Source organism: Oncorhynchus keta, chromosome 21, assembly GCF_023373465.1.
Source record: "Oncorhynchus keta strain PuntledgeMale-10-30-2019 chromosome 21, Oket_V2, whole genome shotgun sequence".
NCBI lineage: Eukaryota > Metazoa > Chordata > Actinopteri > Salmoniformes > Salmonidae > Oncorhynchus > Oncorhynchus keta.
Genome location: NC_068441.1, coordinates 3,257,883 through 3,271,618, shown reverse-complemented (window position 1 = coordinate 3,271,618; position 13,736 = coordinate 3,257,883). Strand labels below are relative to the sequence as shown.

At 45.0% G+C, this 13,736-nt stretch overlaps 1 protein-coding gene across 1 annotated transcript in view; it reads right to left on the bottom strand.

The window, feature by feature from the left end:
- Nucleotides 1-9,799: 9,799 nt before the first annotated feature.
- Nucleotides 9,800-13,736, bottom strand: part of LOC118399947 (metabotropic glutamate receptor 4-like) — a 236,878-nt gene continuing 232,941 nt past the window's right edge. Inside the window, exon 10 of the mRNA XM_035796185.2 lies at nucleotides 9,800-12,665. Within this exon, the coding sequence (XP_035652078.1) occupies nucleotides 12,616-12,665 (50 nt within the window). The 3' untranslated portion in view covers nucleotides 9,800-12,615. The remainder of the gene's footprint in view (nucleotides 12,666-13,736) is intronic.

Here is a 13,736-nt window from a genome sequence, read left to right as displayed (position 1 = left end):
ACCATTCATTTGAAATAATTGCTTGTTTTCCACCAGAAATTATGTTACCACTTGTAAAGTTGACGATCCTATTTCTTACTGATATGTTATTCATTTGGTGTTCATCCACTTTTCTTTCCTCTGTTTGCTCATCCTTTGTCATAGCCATACATACACACACACACACACACACGCACACATATACATACACACACGCACATGTTTAAACGCACACAAACAAACATGTATCATGCATCAAGATTGCTTCAACTTCACACAGCATGTCTAATTCCCCACCCATGACAGAGGCCATGTGCTTGGCCTTGTGTGCTATAACACGGCTCCCTTCAACCTCTCAGGTCTGGACATAACCATCTCTGACCACAAGGCCATTCTGTTTAGTGAGCCTGCCCTCATGCCCAAGCCCACCAACAAGCTCATCATTACCTACAGAAATCTAAAAAGGATTAACACTGCTGACCTAATGGATATCCTGCAATCACATGACACCCCTGGCCCTCATGTATCCTCAGTGATGAAGCTGGTGCTTCATTACAATTAGTGAGCTTTCCTCCTACCTGGATGTTCTGGCTCCCGTTTTAACAAGGGTAGTCCCTTTCAACATCCACTGGTACACGTCTGAGCAGCGTGCCATGAAAGCCACAGGACAGGATTGGAACTGCTTTACAAATGGACAGGGCTCATTATTAACCCTTGTGTTTAACAGCAGAGAAAACCCCCTAAATTATATTCTTTCAACTTGAAATTTGATTACTTTTCCTAGAGTAACCCCAAAATTAGAAAAAGTGAGAAAAAAAATCATATTTCTATGAAAGCTGTACACGACCAGGGTACAAAGATTGTCTTCGGGTTATTTTTGACCCGGCAGTTACAAAATAATTTACACACCACAGAAACCACAAAGACACACACAATGAGAAATGTAGATTATGTGTGCTAGCTATTGAACTCAACCATCAGCTCCCGAAGAGGAAAATCACCATGGTTTGCACAGTTAGAAAGAACAAGCCTGAGCTCCCCCCTGCACTCCTCGCAACAATGGGGAGAGACGCCTTCTCATCAAAGCTTGCCTTCACCCCCACCACACCTCTAGTTTCTTACCTCTCAAAGAGGAACAAGAATGTGGTTCTCTTGAGCAAAACGGTTGAGATCAGTGATCACGAGGACAGGAAGCCAGCCATCATCCTGGACTACAACCACAACAAAGGAGGCATGGACAACCTGGACAAGGTGATTGGAACTTACAGCTGCAAGAGGATGACTGCCCGCTGGCCCCTGGTCACCTTCCATAACATCATTGTTCCTGGTGCAGCTGGGAAAGGCACTTGTAAGCCCACACATTCCTTCTTTGAATGTGTGGGGTAACAAGTTCTGCTCAGGGGGCTGAATCTTGTCCTGATCCACCTGAGGCTGCAGCTGGGGCAGGAAAGAGGAGGAGATGCCAATTCTGCCCCCAAAGAAGAAGTGTAAAACAAATACTATGTGCTGCACATGTGAGAAATACATCTGTAAAGTCCATGCACACTCACTTGCATACTGTTCTACATGTGCTAATTAGAGTTGATTGATATATGTTCTTCACATTTTTGTTTTATCTATTATCTTATTTTAGTCTTATTTATTGTTGTTGTTTATACACCTTGTGGGTGGGGGCAAAGGTTCAAAAAATGGGAGAAGATTAATATTTTGTGGTTGATTTCCTCATTGTACAGTATATAAGAAAATATCACTATGTTGCCAAAAAAGATCAAGACCTATTGTTTCCCTTCAATAAAATGCATGCAGAACTACATTCTGCACATTTCTGCTACCTTCTTAGGCTATACAAGTGCATATCTTGCTAAAATAATTCATGTTAACACATATGCAGTCCCTTTAGCAATAATAATAATAAACCTCCACTTTAGTAAAGAAAACAATTATGACAGGTGTGTTGATAAAAAACGAGTGGTGTCCACTGATTAAATGCAGTCTTTCGACATTGTGAAGAGGGAAAACCCAGATATTCACAAAGTGTGTGATGAATGACAGATTGCTTCTTCATGCAAAAAAAATATTTGGGGTTTAAAATTCAGTTAAGATCCTTTTTTTTAGGGGTTTATTGATGGTGGGTAATTGTTTACCCTTAAGACAAGGGAGTAAACAGAACGTTAAGACTACACAAGGGTTTATAAGCACCTTCACAACTACAAGGACACACTTGCCTCACCCTAGACCCAATCAAATTGCATACCACCCCAACAGATCCATAGACGACAATCTCAATTGCAAACCCCACTGCCGTCACCCACCTAGATAAGAGGAAAACATATGTGAGAATGCTGTTTATTGACTACAGCTAAGCATCGTCCCCTCCAAGCTTGTCACCAAGCTTAGGACACTAGGATTGAACACTTCCCTCTGCAACTCGATCATAGACCTATGTCATGCTGACCCTCAACACGGGGGCCCCACAGAGTTATGTGCTTAGTTTCCTTCTGTACACCCTGTTCACTCATGACTCCGTGGCCACACACGACTCCAAATCCATCATCAATTTTTCTGACAACATGACGGCGGTAGGCCTGATCAACGGCGACGATGGGACAGGCGATAGGGAGCAGGTCAAAGACCTGGCAATGTGGTGCCACGACAACAACCTCTCCCTCAATGTCAGCAAGACCAAGGAGCTGATCGTGGACTACAGGAAACAAGAGGGAGAGCACACAAACTTCAAGTTCCTCGGAGTCCAAATCACTAAGTACCTAAAATGGTCCACACACACGTGCACAGTCATGAAGAAGGTACGATGGCGTCTCTTTCCGCTCAGGAGGTTGAAAAAGTTTGGCTTGGGCTCCTAAAATCCTCAAAAGGTTATACAGCTACACCATTGAGAGCATCTTGACTGGCTTATATACTGCTTGGTATGGCAACAGCACCGCCCTCGATCGAATGGCTCTTTTGAGAGTGGTGCTGACAGCCAAGTAAATCACTGGGGCCGAGCTCCCTGCCATCCAGGACCTTTATATCAGGTGGTGTGAAAGGAAAGCCCATCAAGTATGCCACCAACAGGTTTCTGAGGAGCTTCCATCCCCAAGCCATGAAACTGCTAAATAGTTGGCAAAATGGCTACACGGACTATCTGAGTTGAACCTTGTATTTACACTGAACAAACATAAATGAAACATGTACAAGTGTTGGTCCCATGTTTCATGAGCTGAAAAAAAAGATCCCAGAAATGTTCCATATTCACAAAAAGCTTAGGTCTCTCAAATTTTGTTTGCATCCCTGTTAGTGAGCATTTATGTTTTGCCAAGATAATCCTTCCACCTGACAGGTGTTGTATATCAAGAAGCTGATTAACATCATGATTATTACACTGGTGCAACTTGTGCTGGGGACAATAAAAGGTCACCCTAAAATGTGCAGTTTTGCCACACAACACAAAGCTGCAGATGTCTCAAGTTTATAGGGAGATGTAATTGGCATGTGTGAGCGGACCAACTAATTGGGCGTCACTCTAAAGCGGGAAGGTGGAATAAACGAGTCAGGAGTAGGTTTTCTTGATTGAACACAGTTCTCTATTGAGGGTGTTTGGTCAACACAAACACTCCAACATAATCAATGAAAATCTCCCAAGGAAAAACATACATCTTCTTCTCCAGATGAAACAGGAACACAATAGGATTATCTTTAAACTACAACAAAAGTCACGGGATTGTCACCGTTTTAGTGGTTCTTCATGGATAGCTCCTCTGTCTCGGTGGCCATCTTCCAGAGAGTTTTCCCACTCTCTCTGCTGGTTCCATACTCTCTCTTATAGGGGAAGGAGAATATGTCATTAGTACCGTCAGCTGTGCTTAATTGCCTCTGGTTACCTCGTCTCCCATGCATTGTTGGACTACTATCCGTGAGTCCAGTCTGCCCTCTGGTGAACCGGAGGGTCGGGCGCCAGAAGCACCGTCTTGGTCGCGTCGGGACAGCGCGTCTGCATTCCCGTTCCTCGATTCGGCCCTGTGGATGACATGGAAAGAGAACGGTTGTAAAGACAAAAACCATCTTGCTATTCTGTTGCTATTGTTTCTCTTACCAGCCATCCACCTGAGGGGCGCATGGTCAGTAACTAATGCAAACCTCCGACCCAGTAGGTAGTAATGGAGATAGTCGAGGGCCCACTTAATGGCTAAGTCCTCTTTCTCTACGGTAGCATACCTCTGTTCCCGATTGCTGAGCTTCCTACTTATGAAATGAATCGGCTTCTCTGCTTCGCCTTTACCCTGAGCTAGTACGGCCCGAACCCGTATCCGAGGCGTCGACCTGCACAATGAACTCTTGTGAGAAGTCCGGAGCCTCTAGAATGGGATCAGAACACAGGCAATCTTTTAGCAATTGAAAGGCCTCTTCCGTCTCGTCTTTCCACTCTACCTGGTTTGGCAGGTTTTTCTTGATGAGGTTTGTGAGGGGGTTGGCAATGGTTGCATATCCCGGGATAAAACGGCAATAATATCCCGTTATCCCTAAGAAGGCCCGAACGTCTCGCTTGGTCCGGGGTCGAGGCCAGTCCTGAATTGCCCTGGTCTTCTCTGCCCGTGGGCGTACTTTCCCATTCCCCACGGTGTACCCCAGGTATTCCGCTTCGGACAGGCCCAGGCACCATTTATTTGGATTGGCTGTCAACCCTTTGGCTTCCAAACTCACGAGCACCACCCGTAATCGCAGGAGGTGACTATCCCAGTCCTCGCTGTGGATGACCACATCGTCTATGTACGCCGCTGCATACTCTTGATGGGGCCGTAGAATGGCATCCATGAGGCGTTGGAAAGTTGCAGCGGCACCATGCAGTCCGAAGGGCATCCTCACATACTGGAAAAGCCCCTCTGGGGTGGCGAAGGCAGTCTTTGGGCAATCCTCCGGAGCCACCGGCACTTGCCAATATCCCTTCGTCAAATCCAGGGTGGTGATGAACTTGGCCTTTCCTAAGAGCTCCAAGAGTTCATCCACGCGGGGCATGGGATATGCATCGAATGTAGAGATGGCATTCACGCCCCTAAAGTCGTTGCAGAGTCTCATACTACCATCGGATTTGGGGACCAGGACTATGGGACTGGACCACTCACTCGTCGATGGCTCGATCACGCCCATCCTCAACATCTCCCTTACCTTGTTCTTAGCGATGACTCGGCGAGCCTCAGGAATCCTGTAAGGGCGGATATGCACCTTCTTGCCGGGTTCAGTGTGGATATGGTGGAACAGGACTTCTGTTTGTCCTGGGAATGGAGAGAATATTCGACCGAAGTTCATAATTAGCTTGTCTAGCTGTCTTGACTGCTCCGGTAGGAGAGTTTGGCCACGGCGCACCTGTGGTAGAGCCTCCTCATTTCCTTTGCCCTCCAAGGCCCTCAAAGCCACCTCCTCCTCTCGTCCATGGTATGTCTTCAACAGGTTTATGTGATAGAGTTGGACCTTCTTCCTTCTGTCAGGTTGCTTGATGAGGTAATTGACCGGTGAGACCCTTTTCATTACCTCGTAGGGCCCCCTCCACTGCGCCAGCAAGTGATGTTCGACCGTGGGCACGAGCACCATCACTTTCTCTCCCACGGTGCACACACGGGGGGGTCGCGGATTTATCAAAGGCCCGGCCTTGGGTCATTTGTGCCTTCTCCATATGCTCCTTGACTATGGGCCACACTTCTGACAGGCGGTCTCTCATCAGGGAAACGTGTTCTATTGTGGATCGAAAGGGGCATGGTTGGGTCTCCCAGCTCTCCTTGGCTAAGTCGAGGATCCCTCGACAGGGTCTGCCATAGAGCAATTCAATGCCTGCATTCTACACCAATGTGAGCGGACCAACTAATTGGGCGTCACTCTAAAGTGGGAAGGTGGAATAAACGAGTCAGGAGTAGGTTTTTCTTGACTGAACACAGTTCTCTTTTGAGGGCGTTTGGTCAACACAAACACTCCAACATAATCAATGAAAATCTCCCAAGGAAAAACATACATCTTCTTCTCCAGATGAAACAGAAACACAATAGAATTATCTTTAAACTACAACAAAAGTCACGTGATTGTCACCGTCTTAGTGGTTCTTCATGGATAGCTCCTCTGTCTCGGTGGCCATCTTCCAGAGATAGTTTTCCCCCTCTCTCTGCTGGTTCCATATTCTCCCTTATAGGGGAAGGAGAATATGTCATTAGTACCGTCAGCTGTGCTTAATTGCCTCTGGTTACCTCGTTTCCCATGCCTTGTTGGGCTACTATCCGTGAGCCCAGCCTGCCCTCTGGTGGTCCTTCCACACATGCTAACTGCAGGAATGTCCACCAGAGCTGTTGCTCGGCAGTTGAATGTTAATTTCTCTATGTTAATTTAGCAGTACATCCAACCAGCCTCACAACCGTAGAACACGTGTATCCACACCAGCCCAGGACCTCCACATCCGGCTTCTTCACCTGCAGGATCATCTGAGACCAGCCACCTGGACAGCTGATGAAACTGTGGGTTTGCACAACGAAAGAATAGCTGAACAAACTGTCAAAAATCATCTCAGGGAAGTTCATCTGCCTGCTCATCTTCCTCACCAGGATCTTGATCAGACTGTAGTTCGACGTCGTAACCAACTTCAGCGGGCAAATGCTTACCTTCGATAACCACTGGCATGATGGAGAAATGTGCTCTTCATGTAGGAATCCAGTTTCAACTGTATCGAGCAAATGGCAGACAGCTTTTCGCGTTGTGTGGGTGAGCTGTTTGCTGATGTCAACTCTGAACAGATTGCCCCATGGTGGCAGTGGGGTTATGGTATGGGCAGGTATAAGCTAAGCACAAGGAACACAATTGCATTTTATAAATCGGAATGTGAATGCACAGAGATACCGTGACGACCTCCTGAGGCCCACCGCCGTGCCATTCAACACCATCACCTCATGTTTCAGCATGATAATGCAAGGCCCCATGTTACAAGGATCTGCACACAATTCCTGGAAGCTTAAAATTGCCTAGTTTTTCCATGGCCTGCAAACTCACCAGACATGTCACCCATTGAGCATTTCACCCAGAATTTTATTTTCTAACGATTGCACGGATCCCAGATTTCCGCAGACTTTGCGTGAAGAAAAGACGCCGGAAATCTGGGATCCGTGCAATCGTTAGAAAATAAAATTGATGACCTACTATTAAGATTATCCTACCAACAGGACATTAAAACTGTTATATCTTATGTTTCACCGAGACGTGGCTGAACGAAGAAACGGACAATATAGAGCGGGCGGGATTTTCAGAGACGCGGGGTGGGGGTGTGTGTCTTTTTGTCAATAACAGCTGGTGCACGATGTCTAATATTAAAGAAGTCTCGAGGTATTGTACAGCTGGCACAGGTAGAGTACAGCTAGCACAGACTGGAATATGTTCCGGGATTCACAAAATGGCATTGAGGAATACACCACCTCAGTCATCGGCTTCATCAATAAGTGCATCAATGAAGTCGTCACCACAGTGACTGTACGTACATATCCCAACCAGAAGCCATGGATTGCAGGCAACATCCGCATAGAGCTAAAGGATAGAGTTGCTGCTTTCAAGCAGTGAGAGACTAATCCGGATGCTTATAAGAAATCCCGCTGTGCCCTCAGATGAACCATCAAACAAGCAAAGCGTCAATACGGGATTAAGATTGAATCCTACTACACCGGCTCTGACGCTTGTCGGATGTGGCAGGGCTTGAAATCCATTACGGACTACAAAGGGAAACCCAGACGCGAGCTTCCCAGTGACGCGCGCCTACCAAAGGAGCTAAATGCCTTTTATGCTCGCTTCGAGGCAAGCAACACTGAAGCATGCACGAGAGCACCAGCTGTTCTGGATGACTGTGTGATAACGCTCTCGGTAGCAGATGTGAACAAAACCTTTAAACAGGTCAACATTCACAAAGCCGCTGGGCCAGACGGATTACCAGGATGTGTACTCAAAACATGCGTGGACCCACTGTCAGGTGTCTTCACTGACATTTTCAACCTCTCCCTGACTGTGTCTGTAATACCCACATGTTTCAAGCAGACCACCATAGTGCCTGTGCCCAAGGAAGCGAAGGTAACCTGCCTAAATGATTACCTCTCCGTGGCACTCACGGCGGTAGCCATGAAGTGCTTTGAATGGCTGGTCTTGGCTCACATCAACAGCATCCACCCGGACACCCTAGACCCACTCCAATTCGCATACCGCCCCAACAGATCCACAGATTATGCAATCTCAATCACACTCCACACTGCCCTTTCTCACCTGGACAAAATAAACACCTATGTGAGAATGTTGTTAATCGACTATAGCTCAGCGTTCAACACCATAGTTCTCACGAAGCTCATCACTAAGCTAAGGACCCTGGGACTAAACACCTCCCTCTGCAACTGGATCCTGGACTTCCTGACGGGCCGCCCCCAGGTGGTAAGAGTAGACAACAACACGTCTGCCACGCTGATTCTTAAAACTGGGGCCCCTCAGCGGTGTGTACTTAGTCCCCTCCAGTATTCCCTGCTCACGCACGACTGCGTGGCGAAACGACTCCAACACCATCATTAAGTTTGCTGATGACACAACAGTGGTAGGCCTGATCACTGACAACAATGAGTACCTCTGTGGAGATGGGAGAACCTTCCAGAAGGACAACCATCTCTGCAGCACTCCACCAATCAGGCCTTTATGGTAGAGTAGCCAGACGGAAGCCTCTCCTCAATAAAAGGCACATGACAGCCCAATTGGAGTTTGCCAAAAGGACTCTGAGACCATGAGAAACAAGATTCTCTATTCTATTCTGAAGAAAAAAAGATTAAACCCTTTGGTCTGAATGACAAGCGTCACGTCTAGAGGAAACCTGGCACCATCCCTAAGGTGATGCATGGTGGTGGTAGCATCATGCTGTGGGGATGTTTTTCAGCGGCAGGGACTGGGCCACCAGTCAGAATCGAGGGAAAGATGAATGGAGCTAAGTACAGATTGATCCTTGATGAAAACCTACTCCAGACCTCTGGCTGGGGTAAAAGTTTACCTTCCAACAGGACAACGACCCTAAGCACACAGCCAAGACAACAGGAGTCTCGGAATGTCCTTGAGTGGCACTGCCAGACCCCGGACTTGATTTTGATCGAACATCTCTGGAGAGGACTGAAAATAGCTGTGCAGCGATGCTCCCCATCCAACGTGACAGAGCTTGAGAGGATCTTCAGAGAATAACAGAGGACTAAATACATGGAGTAATTATGGAATGAAAACCAGGTGTGTAATGGGACGAGACAAAACCAATGGAAAATGAGAAATGGAGAGGCGATGGCTAGAATGGCGGTGACGTCGATCGCTCAACGCCGCCCGAACAAGGAGAGGAGCCGACTTCGGTGGAAGTCGTGACAGAAAGTGACAAACTGACACATTTTCAAATGTAATTTTTCTCAAACAAACAATTACACACAAAGACATGCAGGGGAAACAGAGGACTAAATACATGCAGTAATTTATTTATTTAAAAAATATATGTTTTTACTTCTTTTTTTAAATACATCTTTCCTTGGCTTATCTACATAACATGATCTGGTCATAGCCTGAATCTTCCCGTACTTCCTGCATCTAACTGAATAACATCACTTTATCACTCTCTCTCTCCCTCTCTATCTGACTACTTCTCCAGACCAGGGGAGCGAGGCCTCCTCTCATAACGGAACAGGCAAATGTTGCACTTTTACAGTCAATTATTACTTTACTGTTTCCCATTCTGAACAACAGACTCTTTCGGTCATAAAAATGCAATACTGAGAGAAAAAAGAAGAGAGGCTTGGAATTTTAAAAACATTTTAATTAGAAATGTGATTTTTTGTATAAAAATAACTGGACATGCTCCACACACTTCATTAGTTTTCAATAGGTTTTACAAATACATAGTCAGATAGTCAGGCACTGTTTATTTTTTGTTCACATTTTTCCCTTTTCAGTTTTGTCGGGACATAAAAGCAGACATCATCAATCTATTTAATAACATACATTAACTAATTTTGTCAGCACTCAAATTATTTTATTTCTGCAACACAACTGGTGTTCAAAGTAATACAGAGGGATAGATGGAAAAGAAGCATTGGATTCACATCACAAGTGACCTCACCATTTTTCCCTAGAAAAACTAAAGGGCTGCTCAGAATTACAGAACCCACCTCTGATATAAACTATATATACAAAAGAATGTGGACAACCCTTGAAATGAGTGGATTTGGCTATTTCAGCCCCACCCGTTGCTGACAGGTGTATACAATTGCGCGCACAGCCATGCAATCACCATAGACAAACATTAGCAGTAGAATGAACATACTGAAGAGCCCAGTGACTTTCAATGTGGCACCGTCATGGGATGCCACCTTTCCAAAAAGGCATTTGTAAAATTTCTGCCCTGCTAGAGCGGCCCCAGTCAACTGTGAGTGCTGTTATTGTGAAGTGGAAACGTCTAGGAGTAACAACGGCTCAGCCTCGAAGTGGTAGGCCACACAAGCTCACAGAACGTGACCGCTGAGTGCTGAAGCACTACCAAGTTCCAAACTGCCTCTGGAAGCAACGTCAGCACAAGTACTGTTCATGAAATGGGTTTCCATGGCCAAGCAGTGACACACAAGCCTAAGATCACCATGCGCAATGCCAAGTGTCGGCTGGAGTGGTGTAAAGCTTGCTGCCATAGGACTGGAGCAGTGGAAAAGAGTTCTCTGGAGTGATGAATCTTGCTTCACCATCTGGCAGTCCAACGGACAAATCTGGGTTTGGCGGTTGCCAGGAGAACGCTACCTGCCTGGATGCATAGTGCCAAATTCAAAGATTGGTGGAGGAGGAATAACAGTCTGGGGCTATTTTTCATGGTTCGGGCTAGGCCCCTTAGTTCCAGTGATGGGAAATCTTAACGCTACAGCACACAATGACTTACTAGATTATTCTGTGCTTCCAATTTTGTGGCAACAGTTTGGGGAAGGCCCTTTCCTGTTTCAGCCTGACAAATGGTTTGTTGAAACCAGTATGGAAGACCTTGACTAGCCTGCACAGAGCCCTGACCTCAACCCGCCAGGCCTAATCGCCCAACATCAGTGACCTACCTCACTCATGCTCTTGTGGCTGAATTGAAGCAAGTCCTCGAAGCAATGTTCCAACATCTAGTGGAAAGCCGTCCCAGAAGAGCATAGGTTGTTACAGGAGCAAAGGGGGGACCAACCCCATATTAATGACCATGATTTTGGAACGAGATGTTCGACGATCAGGTGTCCATATACTTTTGGTCATATATTGTATTTATTCAGAGAGCTGTAGGCGACTGAAATGAGTACTGGATCCTTTTGCATTTTGTCTTGAGTAGGTTATTTTCTGCAGCTTGAGGCATCAGTCATAAAGTATACGAACATATCCCTGAAGCATTTTACAGAACATGACAGTCCTCAGAGATTACATTTTTTTGGTGTGATGAATTAGTCTCTTGATGGATATCATCTTGGGTGAATGAATACTGCGTGGCAACTCGCCAGTGCATACTTTATCTCCATTTTAATGGATTTAGATCTGTACAACTTAGCTGTACCTTGAGTAAAAGGACAATTGTAATTAGTAGTGTTGTGTTATCCCATGTGGACTGGGCACTGGTAGGTGTATGGAGCTTAAATAAATCATATCAATCAATGAAAACCTCTATGTGTGACCAGGAGTATAGCTGGTGGAAATGGATTGGGGTCAGCTATGGTATTTCACTGTAGGGCCTCACTTTAGGGGCCTCACTTTAGCACAAATAAACAAAGATCAATCACTAGACCAGTTTGGAGAATACGTACAATAGGCTCAGGCCCAAACAATGGGAACGACACTGCAACATAGTTTGAACGCATTCTAAATATTATTTTTTTAACAACACAACACAGGATGTTCAAACTGGCATGCTTAAAATCAATAATGACCATTTTCTTTGTTGTCAACATCATTATATATTTTTTATGATGGAGTACAAGTATCCTGCATTGTTGGAATCATTTTTTCCATCCAGTATTTAAAAAAAAAACTGGAATACTTTTAGAAGTATATCTTTTAACAATTACATGATTTAAAGTCTTCCTAGACATTTAAGGACGGACCACTCTTAAACTGGTGTTTCTGCAACTTCCCCAAGCACTGAGAGCAATGTCACTTACTGATGACAACACTGGCAGACTACAAAATTGCGAATTGCACACACCTAAACAGATTCTTTCAATTGTCAGCTTGAGATGGGAAGCCATAGTGAAAGAGAAGGTAACGCAGAAATGTAAACAACAAGAAGGGATTAGAAGCCCCATCCTGCATGAATCCTCTCTGTACTCTGGACTCTGCCCAGGAGGGAAGTGTTTGTCTTGTCTGCCATGGCCAACACAAGATGGAACATCACAATTATACTGTATTTGTTCTGTTGGGGTCCCCTGAGGGTCCCTTCCTGCATCTCTGTTTGTCTTTTCTCCGTCCTTAACAATGGCTACTCCCTATGAAATTCTTTAGTGATTCTCACATGTCCCATGTCCATTTTCTTGCTCTATTTTCCCCCCATTTACACTGCATAAGAAAATGTTCCACGAGGTGACCATCCTGAGCAATGATGATGGCCTTCCTCTCCTAGATTGCATGGTTGCTGTAGCTGATGTATGTTTGTTTTGTGGTGAAAGCTGAAAGAGAAGAGAAAGAAGGAGATGAGGTCAACGCAGAGACAAGGTCACCGCAACATCAAAGTTATTGCTGTACTGTAGTGGTGCAGAATTTCTACTTTGTGCTTAGTACATTGACAGATGGATATCAATGATGACATATCCAGAAACATAAATCATGTTATTTCCACCTAAGAGTAAATACCATGTCGTTTCAGCTACAGGTTGGACCAAGTTTCAGATATAGATGTATCTGTAGGTACACTGAGTATACAAAACATTATGAACACCTGCTCTTTCCATGACATAGACTGACCAGGTGAATTCAGGTGAAAGCAATGATCCCTTACTGATGTCACTTGTTAAATCCACTTCTATCAGTGTAGATGAAGGGGACGAGATGGGTTAAAGAAGGATTTTTAAGCCTTGAGACAATTGAGACATGGATTATGTACTTATGTGTGCAATTCAGAGGGTGAATGAGCAAGACCTAAAATTGAAGTGCCTTTGAACGGGGTATGGCAGTTGGTGCCTGGTGCACAAGTTTGTGTCAAGAACTGAAACGCTGCTGGGTTCTTCACAATCAACAGTTTCCCGTTTGTATCAATAAATGTCCACCACCCAAAGGATACCCAGCCAACTTGACACAAATGTGAGAAGCATTTCAGTAAACATGAGCCAGCATATTTTGGAACGCTTTTGACAGCTTGTAGAGTCCATGCACTGAAAAATTGAGGATGTTCTGAAGGAGGGAGGAATCAATATTAAGAAGGTGTTCTTAATGTATGGAATACTCAGTGTATGTCTTTGAACAGTAGTGTGTGTGTACATTAAAATAACATCAAATTGGTCAAAAATACAGTGGTCAATAAAGTCCATTGTTCATATTGTAAATTACTTTTGTAGCTGGAAATGGCAGATTCTTTAAATGGAATATCTACATAGGTGGACAGAGGCCCATTATCAGTTCCAATGGCAAGTGGTGTTGGCTAATCCAAGTTTATCATTTTAAAAGGCTGATTGATGATTAGAAAACCCTTTTGCAATTATGTTAGCACAGCTGAAAACTGTTGTTCTGATTAAAGAAGCAAT